The 18,408-nt window shown below is 44.5% G+C and overlaps 1 protein-coding gene across 3 annotated transcripts; it reads left to right on the forward strand.

The window, feature by feature from the left end:
* Positions 1 to 1,329: 1,329 nt before the first annotated feature.
* VDAC1 (voltage dependent anion channel 1) lies at positions 1,330 to 18,013 on the forward strand. 3 transcript variants are annotated; one of them, XM_054079605.1, is made up of 9 exons: positions 1,330 to 1,415; positions 8,422 to 8,491; positions 9,023 to 9,072; positions 9,953 to 10,105; positions 10,195 to 10,247; positions 12,421 to 12,648; positions 15,636 to 15,786; positions 16,169 to 16,226; positions 17,051 to 18,013. In XM_054079605.1, the coding sequence occupies exons 2-9, from the start codon at positions 8,425 to 8,427 to the stop codon at positions 17,140 to 17,142; spliced, it is 852 nt and encodes a 283-aa protein (XP_053935580.1). In that variant the 5' UTR covers positions 1,330 to 1,415; positions 8,422 to 8,424; the 3' UTR covers positions 17,143 to 18,013. The 3 variants fall into 3 exon arrangements, with proteins under 3 accessions (XP_053935580.1, XP_053935581.1, XP_053935582.1); XM_054079606.1 differs by lacking the exon at positions 1,330 to 1,415 and adding an exon at positions 1,420 to 1,488; XM_054079607.1 differs by lacking the exon at positions 1,330 to 1,415 and adding an exon at positions 6,527 to 7,247.
* Positions 18,014 to 18,408: the final 395 nt, after the last annotated feature.

Genomic DNA, 18,408 nt, shown 5'->3' on the forward strand with positions numbered 1-18,408 from the left:
TATGCCTGGAGGTAATAAAAAACTACATTTGAGATGGAGCAGCACTGGGGCCGATGCCAGAGGAGGGAGCAAAGCGGGCAGGCAGCGAGCTGGGAATCACGCTTGTTGAGCTATTTACCTTCGCAGCAGGGCTGCACCCGCTTCGGTGGGTTGAGGAAACACTGCTTGGGCCAAAGGCCCCATAGAGGCTCTCCCACCCTGCTGCGGCCCAGCTCCCCGCGCAGGTCCTGCCTCCGCCCCAGCAGCCCCTTCTCTTCCCGTGCACTCTGACTCCAGGGTGATGGGCTTCGGTGCACCCTAGCAGAAAGCTGCCTGGTTGGTTTTGTCGGGCTAGGTTTTTCCATGGACCAGCAAGAAAGTCATCCCACGGCTGGCTCCAACAAGCCCCAGAGCACGGAGGAAGAAGGAAGGCGTGAGCTGCTGGAAGTGAGAGAGCTGTGAGGCTGCCCAGAGCCAGCGCTTCACCCCGATTTCAACCCAACGCTCTGGTTATGGCCATGGTGCTCACTGGTTGCCTTGGAAGCTGGATCAGGACAATGACTGTGACCCTCCAAATGGGAAAGAGACCTCTTGTTTCTGTTGGTTCCTGTCTTGGTGGCAGAGTGACCTTCATGTCAGTGTGGAGTTGGTATCACCAGGGAGAGGTGCCTGTGGCACTGGGTGGCATCCCAGTGCTGCCCAGGGAGAGGTGCCTGGTGCCAGGAGGGTAATAGTGCTGCCCAAGGAGGGATGCCCGGTGCCACCTGGGGAGAGGTGCCCGGTACCAGTGCTGTGCCCGGTGGTGGTGGAGTCCCTGTGTCACTGGGGAGGGCTGCTTGGTGCTGGTGGGCTCCTGGTAGCACTGGGGTTTCAGTGCCACTTGGGGTCCCGGTGGGTCTGGGTGCCACTGGGATGGAGGTGCCTGGTACTAATGGGGCGCCCAGTGCCACTGGGGTCCTGGTGCCACTTTAGGAAGGGAGATCGGTGCTGGTGGGGTCCCAGAGAGGGTCAAGGAAGGGTGTCCGGTGCCAGTGGGGTCCTGGTACTAGTGGGGTGCCTGGTGTCACTGGGGTTTCAGTGCCACGGGGGTCTCGGTGACACCTGGGAAGGGGTGCCTGGTACTTGTGGGGTCCCGGTGCTGGATGGGTCCCAGTCCCAGTTGGGTCCCTGTTCCCAGTGCCGGTAATGTCCCGGTTGGGTCCCTGTTCCCCGTTCCCAGTGCCGGTAATGTCCCGGCTGGGTCCCTGTTCCCCGTTCCCAGCGCCGGTCGGGTCCCGGTTGGCTCCCAGTGCCGCTGCGATCCCGCTCGGCTCCCGTCGGCTCCCGGTGCCGCAGCCGCCCCGCCCCCGGCCCGCCCCGCGCAGCCGCCGCCGCCGCATTGCCGGGAGCGCCGGGCCGGGGCAGCGCCGCCGCCGCAGAGGCCGAGGCGGGGCCAGGTGGGGCCGCGGCGGGAGAGGGGCCGGGGGGGCACCGGCGGAGCGGCGGCCTCGGGGAACGGCCGGGCGCGGGGTGAGGTGGCGCGGGGTGAAGCGGTGGCACGGGTCGAGACGGTGGCACGGCATAAGGAGGTGGCGCGGGATAAAGTGCTGTGGGATAGGGCAGTGGCACGGGATAAGGTGGGGGCGTGGGATAAAGCAGTGGTACAGGACAGTGTGGTGGCACAGGATAATCCGCGGGCACGGGATAAGGCGGTGACACGAGATAAGGTGTTGGTACGGGATAAAGCAGCAGCGTGGGACAAGGCAGTGGTACGGGCAGTGGTGCTGGCAAGGTGGTGACATGGGATAAAGCGGTGGCGCGGGGCAAGGAGGTAGCGTGGGATGAAGTGGTGGAATAGGACAGTGGTGGCACGGGACAAGGCACTGGCATGGGACAAAGCCGTGGCACAGGATGAGACAGCAGCGTGGAATAAGGCAGTGCCATGGGACAGGGTGGTGATACGGGATGAGGTAGTGGCACGGGATAAAGGGCTGGCATGGAAGAAGGTGTTGGCACGGGATAAGATGGTGGCACAGGACAAGGCAGTGGCATGGGATAAAGCGGTGGCACAAGATAAAGCAGTGGCATGGGATAAGGTGATGGCACAGGACAATACAGTGACATGGGTTAAGGTGGTGGCGTGGCACAACGCAGTGTCATGGGTGCTGCCTTGCACCCACATCCCCGACACCTCGTGTGATGCCGTCGGCTGTGCCAGTGCAGCCAAGCGTGCATCAGTCTGTTCACAGGCCTCGTGACTGGGATTTGAAGGTCACCGGGACATGGAGGTGCGTGTAGGTTTCCCAGCAAATCCTTCCGCAAGTCAGGATTGCTTTTTGCGTTCCTGGCGAGCAAAGGTCTATGGTGGCGAGTGGCCACACCTGCCCGGGTTCAGCACCCGACATCCCCTCCATCGGCACTCTGGGATATTTCTTTGCAGATTAGCAAATTCACCATGACGTGCACCAAAAACCTAAACCTCACCCCATGCAGCCAAACTGATTTTTTATTTATTTTTATTCTGCTTATTTTCAAAACGTAGCTCTTTTCTTGAGGAGAATAATGGTGGTTTAGAGATTTCGAGGACTCGGTTTTCCCTTCTGGAACCAGACCGGGAGCAACGTGCAGCAGCAGTGCAGTTGCTTCCATTCTGCCTTGCCACAGCCCTCGCTAGGAATAACTCTTGCTGGAGGGTGAAAGACTCAGTCTTTCGACATTTGTTAAAAAAAAAAAGACAGTAACAAAATTTTCTGGAATTGAAGTGGCGCTGACTCATCCTCGCTGACCGATGCAGGGTTGCGGCTCTGGGAAATATTTATAGTGATACTGGCTAAAACAGTTCCCATCTCATTTCTCAGACAATCTGAGGAGGATCAGAAGCGTGTTTCGGTTTGTTTTGTTCGGTGCAGTGGATGGTTGAATAATCACCTGTCTCATGGGATTTCGTTGATGAAATTTTATAAGAATTTCTCTGAAAAAGGGCTTTTTCACTATAGAAAAGTCATTCCAGAATAATCCCTCCCCCCACCACTCTTCATTGAAGCTTTATGCTGATCCACAGTCTGCACCTTTTCTTCCTGCCCGTGTTCCGGGTCGTGCGTGAGGGTGTGATGGTGCGTGGGATGTTGCTGTCGGTTGCCATAGCCGCAGGAGCGATGTCCCCAGTGCTGGCGCTCGGTGGGATGCAGGCAGGAGGCACCGCACAGGCCCTTGTGGGCTTGGCATCCGCTGCAGGTAGAGGAAAATCCATCTGCCAGCTCTATAGCCTGAGCTCAGGTGTAGTGGAGGCTCCTCTTTGGGAGGGGAGCAAGCTGTCAAATTGTGCTGGAAGACAAAACGCTGTTTTAATTAGTCATTCCCATTGAGCGCTGGGTGTTCTGCTGTGGCGCTGGGTTGGGGCAAGGGACCTGTCCCTTCCTGAGCCACCTCTACCCCTGCGCTGCATGTGTGGCTCAGGGTGGGACAGCAGCGCGGCTCAGCTCTTTCTCTGCAGAGATTTGGAAGAAAGAGATTGTTAACCTGAATGTTTAATTTAATGTGCAGGGTATGTGGTTCTTTGTTCTTCCTTTGCAGTTTTAGTAACTACAGTAGCTACAGCAGGCTGCAATATTCTTTAATATAAATTAAACTTTGTTAAATTGATACTAAACTTTGTTTAATTGATACTTACATGCGATAGTTTAATAGGGGGGTACTGTACAAGATTATTGTTCTTAATTTATACCCATGCAATTAACAGCAGGCTTACTCTTTCTTTAATTCCATAAATATTGGTGTAGACTAAATAATAATACATTTGCTTTTAAGAGGTTTATCTCCTCTATGCTCCTGTGTTTATTGGGCTACAGAGATACCAATCTTCAAATAAACCTGCTCCGTCCTGTATATAGCTCAAAAGCAAAGCTGCGGGAGGAAGGCTGTGATCCTGCGAGTGTCAGCGGGATGTTGCTTGGGTTTACTACCACCTGCGTGAAAGAAAATGTGGATTTGAATGTCTTAAATTCTGAGTCATAATGGTTCATGGATTATCTGACATCGGCATCGCAGCAAGTTGGGGCGAAAAGCATTGTTAAGGATTGTGTCCCATAATGCAGAGTATTTATTGGCTTATACTGGCTCCTTAAAAGACTCATGAATGTGCTGTGTTTGACCTTAGTGGGAATATTTGCCTGTATATGGTTAAATGTCCTTTTAAATCTCTGCGGAATTAGGATTCTGAATCTGATTCAAAGCAGACTGTAGGCTTGACTTGAATGGATTTGAGATCTGCATCGTAAAAAACAGTGGAGCCAGCGCTGTGCTCATGTGGCAGCCTGGGACGTTGGACAGTGGGACAGGGCCACCAGGGCTGTGTGGAGCTGGTGGCTTCAGCCAGCTTTGCGTGGCACACGGAGAGAGCTGGGTCTTGTTTTGTCTGAGAGCAAAAAGCACTGTTCTCTGTGGTCATTTCGTTGATACAACATACAATGGCTGGGAAATGACACTGCATAGGCTGGGCATCCAGAGAGATGCTGAAAAGTTGCTTCATACCAAGGAATAATTTTTCCTTTAACGAAGGTTATAAATGAGAAGTTAATTAATCAGGGCTTTTTATCTTGAGGCAGGAGACCCTTGTGCGCTTTTTCCCTCGTGTGGACAGACTGGAACTGATCTCAGTGTGGTGCTGGCTGTCCCTCCCAGCTCACACACCAGTGGGACGTGTCCTTGGTAGCTTTTGTGTGGCAGTTCTGCAGTTCTTATTTTTTCAGAGGTACTTCTGGTGGAGATTGGGAGCTGAAATGTTCAGAACTACTGTTATCATCAAGAAATGCTACACGAGTTCAAATTTATTAGGAAAACACGTGGCTAGAGTAAGGTTAAATCCAACCTTTTTATTTTCTTAGCCTCGAAAACAATAGACTCCTATTGTCTTCATAGGAATTTTACTCTTCTTAAATTTTTAGAGTGCTCCTTCCCCTCATGTAAATATCATAAAGTTGATAAGTCTGTGTAGGGGAACTTGAACTTAGGGATGTAAGAGAGTTATCAGGGAGAGATGGGTTTTCCTTTGGTTGCAGCCAGTCCTTACATTTGCCAAGGCATCCTGGGATTTTGCTGTCTATTGGGCTGATTTTGATTTAATTGCTAAGAATGGCATTGTAGGGTGAAAACTCTGCCATCTGTGACACTGGAAAATGTTCAAATTTGACGTGCTTGGAAGTGCTTTGTCTTTAATGAAATCTCCACTAGGGCTGGCTCTGGGTCCTGCAGCTCCAAAAGAAGCTCCTTGTTTTCACCCCATGGCAGTAGGAAATCAGGCATTGGCGATGGTGGTGCTCACAGCAGCACTTGGAGCTAACTCCTCAGTTTGGGTTTTTTTCATCATGATTTGTGCTACAGTATTTCCTACTCAAGGAAATAAAACTGTTTTCCTACTTGGAACACGTTCTATATATTCTACCTGTCCTGTGTTGTGCGGGCGTTGAGGTGTGCACTCATTCTGAGCTATTTGCACAGTTGGACAAGGATAAAAGTAACGAATTCGTTTCAGCCCTACCCTAATCTGAGTTAATGTGCTGGGATCCCACTGGTGAAAAGCAAGGGCACTCGGCCACGGCCATTCCTTGATCCTTTAAGAGTTTGAATCCCCATTAAGCGTGCTTGTCTTACAACCTGCACTAACACAGGATGTAATCAGTTCTGTTTTCCATCTGTTAAACAAGAGGCTTCTGATCAGCGTGTGCAAACAAAAATAATTACTTTTGTTCTTGCTGACAGCAGCAAGGTCAACCACCATGGAGCTGGCTTGTAGTGCTTTCCACACTCAGCAATTTTAAACACCTTTGCTCTGTGTGCATGACATGATTTGCCTTACAACCGGCAGGGATTTGGCTTTCAGTATTGTCCCTTAATTATAGTAATTGCCTAAGTGGAGATCTCGCGTCTCGCACTGTCCTATAGCCACGGCCCAGCCTGCAGCAGCGGAGCAGCCTGGCTCGGCTCATCCACCCAACGAGCACGGCCACGACCTGGGGAGAGACACAAATATCAAACTTGGCTTCGTGGGCTTGGATGAGGGAAAAACTTAACCTAAAAAATCCAACCCAGAAGGATACAACATTTAGTTTTCAAGGAAATATTTTGATTTTTCTGAAGTCGCTCAAGGGGACTGTTTGGATTAAATCTAGCTGCTAGATACCAAAATGCACTTGGCAGAGCAGGGCATCATCTCTCAAAGCAATGCGGGTCTGTTTCCAAATGCAGGGATTTTTAATTTTTGATGATGCTAAATGGAAATACCCGTCAGAGGGTTCTCATGAGACGGGGCTGCCCTGGCAGGGAAGAAGCATTTCCTGAACACATGCAGCCCTCGGTGAATCCTCCCCTCCATCTCTGGAATGCTGTCTTGGCTCTGACTGTCGGGTGCAATCTCCAAGCTGGTCACTCTACTCTGCTTCTACTGACTTTAGTAAGGAGCAGGGCAATTACTTGGAGAAATCAGTTAATTCTTAGTGTGGGGTTTGTGTGGGTGTTTTTTTGTTGTTGTTTTGGGTTTTTTTAGAGGCTGTTTCTGTGTTTCCAGAACCACATCTGATCACCTGTTAAAATGGTTTCTCCTGTAGCGAGCGGTGCTTGTAAACATTAAATCCCTGCTTGCATGTTTGCTCAACAAATAGAGACATTTAGGTCTAATATAAGCAGCATAAACTGCTTTGGAACATGGAATATATATATAATTGTAACTGTTTAGCTGCTTACATGTTTAAGGCTGCAACTTAGTAGTGAACTGTACCTGACAGGACCTCTTGGTGCATCCAAGTAGTCTCCACAACTGAAGCTCCCTCTGACTATGTGCCCTTGTATCCTACTTTGTTTGTGTTCCGAGAAGAGTGTTTGCTTTTATTTAGCCACTGGATCTCTTTTGTTCCCCCTAGGATAAGGATTCTTCATTTATGCAATAGCACTATCCTGCTTTAACAGGCAACAACTTGTTGGATGGAGCGCTCGAGGCACTGAGTGCCTGCTGAAGCGCCCTATGTGATATTCGTGCCTGCCCAGAGAACTGCATCTGAGTGTGCAGCCAGAAAGGCGATTAAGAGCATCCTGCGTGTTGAGAGCCAGCTGTTTTGTTTGCGGTTTAAAGGGATAGTTTCCTGCTAACGTTGAGCAGTCCGGAGTAAGGATTGGCAGGCAATTTTTTAAGCATTTGCATGCTTATGTAATAACCTGCTTCTTACTTTTGCATAACCCAAACAATTTTGGGAATATGGAATTCTAGTGCAACATCTGGTATTGAGAGGAACAGCTTTGTAAGTATGATTTATCTCCTTTGCTTTTTAAAAAGAATGAGATCTCGTATATAAAGGTGCACACCATTTTGGATTGTTTGACTTGCTTCCCTAGAACAAATTACTTCGCTTGTATAAGAAAGCAGATTTGCTTGGTTTATTCCTCTTGGGATCATATTTTTTTCCTCTGTATACAATGGGATAGTTTTCTCAGTGGCAGAGAAGATGGGATGCATTAAACTTCTTACTGGAGGCTATTGAACTAAGAATAGTCGGGGCTTGCTGGAGATGGGAAAGTGAGAATCTACATGGGAGCATGGGCATCCCTACGGACCAAACGTGGTGGAGAAAGCTGCCCCCGCCGTGTCCACCCATTGGGCTGCTGCCTCCCCCCACACCTTGCAGAGAGCTCTAATCTGCACTTGGCCGTGGAGGCGGGATTGTGGCTGCCCTCCTGCCTGTCTGCCTTCACTGTGCACCATCCTTTCGCTCTTAATTTTTCTCAGCAAGCTAATTTTTTCCCAGTGGCTGAATAGAGCAACGCTTAAAGGTTGATGTCTAAGGAGACATTGTAGGTCATTAACAGCAGTAGCAAAGTCAAAGAAAACTGAAGCTGAAAAATGACCGTTTGTCGATTTTGCATAAATGTTGTCCATTTGCTACAAAGATGATCACTCACCCTTGGATGGGGCTTTGGGCAGCCTGGTCCGGTGGGAGGTGTCCCTGCCCATGGCAGGCGATGGAACTGGATGGATTTTAAGGTATCTTGCAGCCCAAACCATTCTGCGATGCTATGATGCTTGTCGTGGTTAGATTTCCTCATGGCTTGGGGCCCTACTGCTTTCATCAGAATACATAGCTCTGTCGCAAGAAGCTAGAGAAATGTTTCTGGGAAATGGTTCTAAGAAAAGAAGTTGCTCATTCATGCAGTTATGCTGATAAGAGAATAACAGTTTACTCTTTGGAAAGGCATATTTTTTTATTATATATTTGTTCTGCAACCCGTTTCTCACCCTTGTTGGCAAATGGGCAGAGTCAGATCACGCTCTCCTCAGACTGTATTTAACAGATGGGTAGTGGACAGAAAATAAAACGGGCTGAAATGGGCTTAAATTTCTTGTTGCATAAATGAATTAAGTAAGTTTCTCAACACTGTGTTTTCCCCTTTTGGGTTTTATTTTTGTTTATTTTCCAGAAAATGGCTGTTCCACCTGCTTATGCTGATCTGGGCAAATCTGCCAGAGATGTTTTCACCAAGGGATATGGTAAATAAAGCCATAAGTTTGGTCTTCTGCTGTCTACTTGATTCTTGAAACTGTTAGGATTTTATTACTTTCCACTGATAAATATTCCAATAATTTCCATTGGAATCCAGAGAATTCACATTTCCCTTGCTGTCCAGAAAGGGAGAGTGAGTAACTTTTGACAGAATTCTTCCTATTCCCCCCAGGACTGTTTTGAAAGAAAATGGTGTGTTGTATTTTGACTGTTCCCTTGTATCATGAATAGGATCATTGATGTCATTTTGCTTATGAACAAAATGCTGCTCGGTATGAATAAAGACATTATTACCTGTTTTGGTCCCAGTTATTTTGCTGAGGTCAGTAGGATTAATCAGTCAGTGCTGTCTGAAGTGAGTATCAGCTGCATAACCTGCTTTGTAAAAATGCATGGTTTCACACCTGTGCCCTTGCTTTATTTCTTTAAGGCAATTTAGAAGGGGGTTCTAAGAAATAAATCGGAAATGCTTTTCAAGCTAACATGTACATAATTCATATTTTTTACTCATCTTCTAGGTTTCGGGTTAATAAAACTTGATTTGAAAACAAAATCTGAAAATGGACTGGTGAGTTTGGAAAGACATTGAAATCCAAAACTTTGCAGTGTTCTTGTGTTTACTATATGTCTCTTTTTCAAAGTAAATACCTATTTCGTCCTCTCTTCTTATAATTTTTCAGATATATTATAACCTTGCCAGTTACTTTGCATTTATAATTTTTGTATAATATAAGAGCTTGTGCAGAAATGAGAGTAGAAGATGCAGTGAAAGGCTCCTTTGCACTCGTGGTAATTGCCTGGTATGGAACGCCAGTTGCTATTTTAGGCCATCCCCATGGTCTGTGCTTGGAGAACATGCCAGTGGCTCCCTCCTGCTTTACTGGTAGTCGTTTAGCAGTGGACAGGTATGGTTGGACTCGATCTCAAAGTTCTTTTCCAACCAAACCATTCCATAATTCTATGATACTGGAGTGAAAGCGCAGAAATATGTTGGGTTCTGAGTGTGCTACATGCTCTTTTTTCTTCCCAGTCACCAAACAAGTGTAGTTGCAGTGTCACAGGGGGTTGGAGCCAATATTTAGAGTATCTTTATGAATCCTTTGCAGCCTTGAGTGCTGATTCGCAGATATCCCATGTAGAGACCAGCACCTTAGTCTGTGATATGCTACTGGCAGGAGTTATCCACCTTTCTGTCTCGTATTTGACCCCTTAGCATGCAATGCTTTTTCTCTTGGGCACTGAATTTTATGTGGGGAAAGAATGGTTGGTATTAATGACTAGCAAACATGTTAAGTTTTCTGAGAACTCTGTAGTGTTGAATAATATCCCAAATTATAATGACTGATGTGCTCTACAAGTATAAGTACTTGCCTATGTGCAAATATATATAGATTTGTGAATATGTATTTATTATATGTGTATATATGTATAATTTTTTTTCCTTTTAGGAATTTACAAGCTCAGGTTCAGCAAACTCAGAAACGAGCAAAGTTAGTGGTAGTTTGGAAACAAAATACAAATGGGTGGAATATGGATTGATGTTCACAGAAAAGTGGAACACCGACAACACGCTAGGCACTGAGATTACTCTTGAAGATCAGGTAATTTTTGGCTCAAAAGATGCTCTTTACAAATTCCCTTATGACAATCTCTAGTTATAATCCAACCAGTGAATTTCTTTTCTGTTCAGCTTGCACGTGGCCTGAAGCTGACGTTTGACTCCTCCTTCTCTCCTAACACTGGGTAAGAAGTGAGTAAGTTTAAGTGACAAAAGGCATTTTTTGTTTTAGTTTTTCAGAATACTGTCTTGCTTCTTTACTCCTTCTGTCCTAAGATATCAAGACAGTTAATAATCAGCCTATGTATGATGATATCATGTATATCTCATTTATACCTTGGGATTAAAAGGGGATTGTTAAGCTATTGCAAGCAAACTTTCAAATACAGTAACTTGAAAATTATAGGCAGAAAAGGTTTTGTTTGTGCTCTTGTTGCATATTTCTGGCCATGTCAGAGGATGAGATACCGTCTGAATAAAAGTGCTAAACGAGTCAGCTGCAATGCAAAGCTTAACAAGCTCCGGGAGCCAGTTGGCCGTGGCTCTAATAGGTCGACAGAGTAATTGGGCTCTTCTCCCGAGCTGAATTTATCATCTGAATTCTTGCTGGCCGCAGCGTGCCTCAGTGGTGGATGAGTATTCCTGACACAGCGATTGGATGCCGTGCTTTATGTGGGCCAGTGGGATTAAGCAGCAGCTGTAGGGCTAGATGTTGGTTTATTTTTTTCCCCTGATTATCTTTTTGCAAGCAGTGCTGCCAGTGAGTCCAAATATTCTGCACATTTAGCTTCCCAGAGCAGAGCGCTGCACTGCAGGCTGCTGGGGCTGTAGTCCCAGTGAAGGTTTCACCCTGTCTTCTAGGTCTAGCATGGGCAACTGCTCCCAGTCCACTCCTAATTCTAAATTAGATTTCCTACCAGTTAAGAAATACTTAAGAAAAACCCTTGTATGGGAATGCCAGGTTACAGGTCTTGTGAGAGGACTGTTATAACTTGAATAAACAGGGGGAGAGTCAGTCCTGGTGTAACCTGGTTTAGGTTGACAGGGATGCATCATGTCTAAATAGGAGTCACCTCTCCTTTCCTGACTACTTAGTGGCTGTCCTGAGTCTTTCAACAAGGAATGATTTAGTAGTGGACAGGTACGGTTGGGCATAATGATCTCAAAGGTCTTTTCCAACCTGGTGGTTCTATGATTTTATGTTAGCTTGCCTCTGTCCCTGTTGACGTTGGTGAGAGAGATACTGCTGGCTTTTACAGAAGCTGCAGATGAGCTAATGCTGAGTGCTTTTGGCACTTCTACTCTTTATTTCTGATTCTGCAAAACACAAGAAATTCCTGAGGCCAAAATAAGAATAAAGACAGCAATCTCTACGTCAGTCTATGATACAGCATGGAAACAGTTATTGGAGACTGTTTTTGTTAGCTGAAGAGAAAGGTTGATTTGAAATTTTAGATTAGCCTGCCTTTTCTAGAAGGATTTCAGTAAAAGATTTGGTCAAAGACAGAAGATGTTTGTAAGGTAAAAAGAGAAAATAGAATAGCTGAAATATTAGACATAACTCTTGCCTTGTGAGGCTCTGCACCCTTCATGTAAACTGACCTCAGGACACAGGAGAAAACACTCTTCTGGCCAGTGGTATAAAAATAAACTCAGGAAAGTTTATTTCTGCATTAACCTGTCAGCCTTTACCATGGCTGTAACCATTAAACTTCATAAAGCAGCCAACACAGGGTGTTGGAGCCACTGAACCAGCCTGCTTCCTTAGCAGTGGAGACTTTCCCTCAGGAGGCTGGAGACAAAGGAGCGATTTCATGAGGTCTGTCACAGTAAATGAAATTACCTGGGATTGTCTAAAAATTGTTCGTTGAGACAGGACAACTGCTATTGACTTCCTTTTCCTTTGGTGTCCCTGCCCATGGCAGGGGGGTTGGAATTGGATGATCTTTAATGTCCTTTCCAACCCAAGCCATTCTACTATTCTATGAAAACAGAACAGTTTCCATTCTTTCCCTGCAGCTACCAAAATTCCAACACCATCAAAGTAGTTGGAGATGAGGATTTGTTTTTTGTCATCTCCTGTCTGGCTTATTGTGCTGCTGCTTCTCAGAACCCATCCCAGAAGTGCCTAGTGGGGCACCACACCACATTTTATTGCTTGATTGCAAATAACGCACTGTGGCTGAATTAGGGTTTTGTAGATGCGAAAGGTAGGAAGATGAGAGATCATGTGGCTCTGCAGGTATATAAACTTTGTCTTCAGGAAGTCTCAGTCTGAGTTAAAGTAACTGCATTGATTGAATTGCTACGTTCAAGCATATGTTTTCAAAGATATGAGATTCTTTCTTTTCTCTCTAGGAAAAAGAGTGCTAAAGTTAAGACAGGGTACAAACGGGAACACATCAACATTGGCTGCGACATGGATTTTGATATTGCTGGTCCTTCAATACGTGGAGCCCTGGTGGTTGGCTACGAGGGGTGGCTGGCAGGTTACCAAATGACTTTTGAGACAGCGAAGTCTAGAATAACCCAGAGCAACTTTGCTGTTGGCTATAAGACTGATGAATTCCAGCTTCATACTAATGTGTAAGTATTGGCAGACGGGTATTAAAAAGGAATTTGAAAGGATTTTGGTGCTTGCAAGAACAATGAAAGAGATGGAGTTTCAGCAGTAGTGAGAGAGAATAGTGGATTTGGAATTGCTTCTTTACTTATGAATCTGCATTTTTTTAGCTGTATTAATTTTTGTTTGAGTTACATGGATGATGGGTGGAACTGGAACTCGCTGAGCATCCAAGCATTCAGTGTCTATCTTTCTAACAGACAAGGATTATTAGAAGCTATTACAGAATAATAATATAAGTGGGTTATAAAAATACTCTTTGTGAAAGCTGAAATAAAAGTAATGCCTTCTTTTTGCACATACGAAAATCGAACAAAAAGGTGGTTTGATCTCTAGAGGAAAGAGTTAATCAGAGGATGAACAAGAACAGGCAAAAGGGAATGAATGGAAGAGATAGGGACTGGGTTTGTTTTAGTGCTGGAAGGGATATGGCGTAAAAGTTCGGTTTAGTGTTATAACTCCTAATAATCTATTTACACAAGCATTTGTCCTTCTGAATGCATGAACAGTGGGAAACCAGGACCAAATTCCATGAAAACCTTCATTTTTCTATCTCCTGTTCCTCTTAAAAAAAAGCAATTTATGCCTTTGGGGGAAGCCAGTTCTTTAAGATTAGGCAATCCCTAATCCATTCCCCCAGCCCCCCCCCTTTGTCATTCCCTTGGGTAATTGGATATTTTGCACATAGCAGAGCTATTGCGGGCTGTTCCTGTTTGGGGGCTGAACAACTGTTCTGCCTTCCTGGGGCTGTGTCTTCAAAGGCTTTCTGTTCTGCGTCATGCTGTTTTGCAGAGGTCTGGTTTAGGAAGCTCACACTGCGTTGCAGAACAATTGAGCCTTCTCGGCCCAGCCAGTACATTTGAAGGATTGCCAAAGCACAAAACTGTGGGTGGGAAACTTTCATCAAAACAATATGCAGGGTCCCCCTCCGCTCAGTAGTTACGAGTTATTCCTTCCAGCACAATGACTTTCAACTTGGTTATACAGTAGCCATTCAAAACATTATATTATTGCCTTTTGCTATGAAATACTGTAATTATTATTACTGTTAATTAAAGCAACAGCACAAAATAACTTTATAAAAGCAGCACTGTACTGTTTCCTGGCTTCCTGAGGGTCTGTTTTTCAGGTTGCTGTTACTGTATGTGAATGATAAATCATCTTCAGGACACACGGTTTGTTTATTTAACATTCATACTCTACTGATTGACAGGCAAAACCATAAACATGTGATATGAGTAGAAAAATTATTTGTTTATATTAATAGATTAGTTAGATATTTGATGCCTTTCAGCTTTGAAACGTGGCAGGGTTTTTATATAATCCCAGAAACAGTTGTGTGTGGAACTCTCACCACCAGCTGCTCCGTTGTTATATCTGCTCCGTTCAGTGTCTCACAGGGATGTCAGGACAGAGCTGATAATTTCAGTAGGTGGGGCTTGAAGCATCGTGTTTTGTTCGTGGCCATTTCACTGGCCAGCTGGGGACTTTAACAAGTTCCTTTCCTTAATGGTGCCTCAGTATATTAATTTCCATGGAGGCATAATGGTTTTTATCTGTATCTGAAAAGTGCTGTTGTTACTGTTAGAATTTAAAGGAGGCTTGACTTTTTTTGTATTTTTTTTAATAATAAATAATAACTGAAAGGAGGTAGGGCTGGATAATATCTAGTTTTAAATATGACTTTCCTCGTTTTTTAAGCATAGCTCAGACCAGCCCCCCCCTAATGTTGCAGGTCAAGACAGAGCTGTGTGGGAACCTTGCACAAAATCTGCCTGTATAACCAGCTCTCCTCAGTCCTTTTTAATCCCTCCTTTTCTTGAGAGCCAAGCACATGCAGTTATGTGAGCTTCAGTCTTATCTGAAGTAAGTATTGTAGTGTTTTTTCTGGAAGAATTGCTCTAACACTTAAAAAAGGCTGCTGCTATTGCTTGAATTTTTAAATAGGCATCACTAGTGTTTGTGCAACTGCTATGAAGAACATCAGGCCAAAGGGGCAAAAGTGGAGAGATTCTTAATGCACCCTTATTCTTAAGGTTTGGAATACTCCAATAATTGGAATCAGATTATTTCAGAAATAATCATGTGTATTTTATTTGCAGAGGTCTTCCTGTGGGGTGAAGCCCATTTTGTGCAATATGTTTTTATCCCTGTTTAAGAAAATGAGCAGGAATGGAAATTCAGATGCTCACTGGCTTACAAGGAGTACAAAGCTTTTAGATGTCTTGCTCTTTTTATCATCTGCATGCTCTAACGTTTTGCATTTTATTTACCACACTTTATTCCCTGTGTGACATTGGTGTAAGTGTTTGGAAGTTGTGCTTCTCAGTAGCAGCAGTAGAAGGCTGTCAGCATTCAGCTGTTGGCCAGCCCTCTCTGTTTCATTTCTGTTTCTAGTGGAGAGGTGTCTGAAGTACAGATGTACCATAAGGACTATTGCAAATTGTATTTGTTTGGACATAAAATTGGTGTCTTCTCTTTTGATATGGTTCATCTGTGTCTGGTAAAAGCATGCTGACAAGGCAGTGTTAGGGTGATGGCTCGGGCTCGGTGCTGGGGCTACAGCCCTTTCAGGGCAGTAGGGATATGTATTTCTGAGAAAATAGTTACTTGAGAGATATACAGAGAAAAAGAAGTCTCTTTACTACAAAGACTTCCATCTAGGGGGAGGGGGAAATAGGAAGCTGTCATCATCAGTCTGGTGTTGATAAGTTAGTCATGCCTTTTCTTCAGATTCATAAGTTGTTTGTTGAAATATAGTAACCATTACTGGATATAAGCATTAAAAAAACAATTTTGTAACCAATCTGGCCTAATATCTCTATCTTAGTTGTTAAAGGACTATTAAATAAGGTATAAGTGAATGTTCTGCAAATACAGATCTTACCGGGGAAAAAATGGTGATAGTTTTGGGGTGCAGTTTAACACTAGACTAATGCATTCCTTCCAGGAATGACGGAACAGAGTTTGGAGGCTCCATTTACCAGAAGGTGAACGATAAACTGGAAACTGCCGTGAATCTTGCTTGGACGGCCGGTAATAGCAACACTCGCTTTGGAATAGCCACCAAGTATCAGATTGACCCAGATGCCTCTTTCTCTGTGAGTGCTCTGCTTGTACATTCATAGGCATTTAAAGCAGGGTCTTGTCACAGAAATGTGGAGTAACCTTTACATCAATAATGTACGGGTTTGATGCAGTTCTGTACAGTTGGCACATAGATCTTCTTGTCTTGGGTTTGGCAGCACGAGAGCCACAACTATTGGATTTTCCTTAACAGCAACACAGACTGTTTTATTGAATTATTGGGCACTGTTTTGAGATTTTAATTTTGAGGCAAAATTAACTCTAGGTTGGGGTTTATTTATAATTTAGAAGATTAAATCCTTTGCCTGCTTAGAAGGGGTTATTTAATTTTGAAGTAGGAAAGACTTTGAAGAAAGATACCAGATTATTTACATACGATTATTTTTTCCCTTCAAGGCTAAAGTGAACAACTCCAGTCTGATCGGATTGGGATACACTCAGACTTTAAAGCCAGGTAGGTCCATGCAGAAGAAATACAGACATAAATGATATTTTAATCTGGAAATATCGAAGAGGTTTTTGGTGACAAAATGTGAATAGTTTTGTAACATTGATGATGATCTTGGCAACCCAATAATGAACTTTTCCAAGGAGTGCTCTGTTAATTTTGAAAGACTGTCAGAAGCAGGATTGTTAAGAGACCACCATCCACTCTTACGTTGATGCAAAATGTATCTCCAATTGGGTGTTTCAAAGATAAGGAAATGCATTTTTAGTACTTTCAGAGGCTTCTTGTTACTGAGTTTATTTTGCTTGAAAATGTGACATTCTCAAGGTCCCCTGGTCCAAGAAGAGGACAACCTTACTGCTGTGAAATTGGTTTTAATGTAGTCTAATAAATCTGCTGCCAGAATACGAAGCAGATTGACATGAGATATTACTGCAGACAGGGCTTGGGCCTTTTCATACCTTGATTTAAAAGTGGTTTAGGAAGGTGGGTATGTATCAAGGTCTCAATTTTTCATAATACTGGACTCTAAAATTAGATTAATCAGTAGACCAGCAGCAGTGAACTGACTCAGAGCTTTAATTACTTGGAGTGATAAAAAGCAGAATCCATCACCATGGTTTATTATAACTTTCATAATTCAGAAAGATTCATATCTGCAAATCGTTTAATTGTTCTAAAATGCTCAGTCCTTACAAGGGTAGCTGCCAAATCACGTCAGCCCAGCCACCTGATAAATTAAAGCAGCGGCGCAGACACTGCACTTACTGAACGTAAACCCCATTCCAAGCGTTAACAGTTGTCTTTCCTCTCACTTTTCTGTTTCGCAGGTATCAAACTGACATTGTCAGCTTTGTTGGATGGCAAGAATGTCAACGCAGGGGGTCACAAACTTGGTCTAGGACTGGAATTTGAAGCATAAGGAGTGATTCTACAATGGCTAATCTGAAAATACAGCATAGCTACCTTCAGAATATAGTGTACCTTTCAATGTTTTATGTCTGGGATGCAAGTATTGCTAAGTATCAGTCCTGCTAGTGCTGGTTAAAGACAGTTAAGCTTTAAAAATGATGTTGTTAAAGAAATGGAGACAAAAGCATTAAAAAAATCCTAATTCCAGGCTTTTTTTTTTTTGAGTGTTGCTGCCCATCACATCTGTCAGCTGCCACATGGTAGTAAGTAGGAAGGTACTGATTACCTTTCCTAATGTACTGATTGCACAAGGAATATCCTAAAGTGGTTTAAAAACTGAATTGCAGACCACTGTGTTGTACTGTTAATTCCATAAGCAAAATGTTCCGACACTTTAAGGTTTCAGTTCACAACGGAATGTGCAAACTTGTCTGAAAAAGGGATTTTTTTTTTTTTAAAAAAATATTTTTAGATAGGTATTTCATGAATGGTTTGTCTGTTCTGGTTATCTCCCACCTACAGCTGTCTCCAGAATGCTTTAGGTTGTCCACTTTGTGTAAGTCCATTGCAGAGGAGGTTTGATGTGACTCAGCCAATACTACCTGTCCCGTGTTGTGGTTCTTTTCCCTTGCACTGACCGGAGAGCTTGGAAGACAGGGCCATAATCAGGGAAGAGTCTTTGTAACTGCGATCACACAGTTGCGTCACTAAACTTAAAATGGACTTTTGTTTTCTTACCACTTTTTTTTAGGAATTAAATGGGTACATTTTTAGAGAGTCTTCCATTTTGTGTGGAACTTAGACCCCAAAATGCTGTACTTGACACTACTAAAAATGGATAAAAACCCAAAACCCGACTTGAATAAAATATTGCAATGTCACCTTTTACTTTGTCTTTATCTTCATTGTGAAAACAATATGAATTCTTGGCTCTAGAGCGGACTGGCAACATCTCAGTGCGTGTTTTGTACCACACAAACAAAAATAGGTCCCTTCCAGCCCATACCATTCCATGATTCTATGACAAGCATCCCACAGCCCTACTTTTGTCTGGAGGGCACTGCAGGAAAGAGAATGACCGTTATTTGCTGCCCGGTCTCGCCTCCTTCCCTCCTCGCACGCCCCCTGCACTCCCTCACGCGCCGGGTCCGCTTGTCGCGCATGCGCCGCGTCCTCTCCCTTCGCGCGCATGCGCCGTGTCCGGCTTCCGCGCATGGGCTTTATCCACCTCCCACCCCGCTGCCCCTCAGTGGCCCCTCCTCGCGCATGCGCTGTA

This window comes from Cuculus canorus, chromosome 14 (assembly GCF_017976375.1).
Source record: "Cuculus canorus isolate bCucCan1 chromosome 14, bCucCan1.pri, whole genome shotgun sequence".
Lineage (NCBI taxonomy): Eukaryota > Metazoa > Chordata > Aves > Cuculiformes > Cuculidae > Cuculus > Cuculus canorus.

What these genes read in the sequence shown, in the direction of transcription:
- VDAC1 (XM_054079605.1), top strand. Translation starts at nt 8,425, where the DNA reads ATGGCTGTTCCACCTGCTTATGCTGATCTGGGCAAATCTGCCAGAGAT. An exon ending in CAAAATCTGAAAATGGACTG is followed by an intron (nt 9,073 to 9,952) that starts GTGAGTTTGGAA and finishes TTTTCCTTTTAG; the next exon opens with GAATTTACAAGCTCAGGTTC. An exon ending in AGATTACTCTTGAAGATCAG is followed by an intron (nt 10,106 to 10,194) that starts GTAATTTTTGGC and finishes TTTTCTGTTCAG; the next exon opens with CTTGCACGTGGCCTGAAGCT.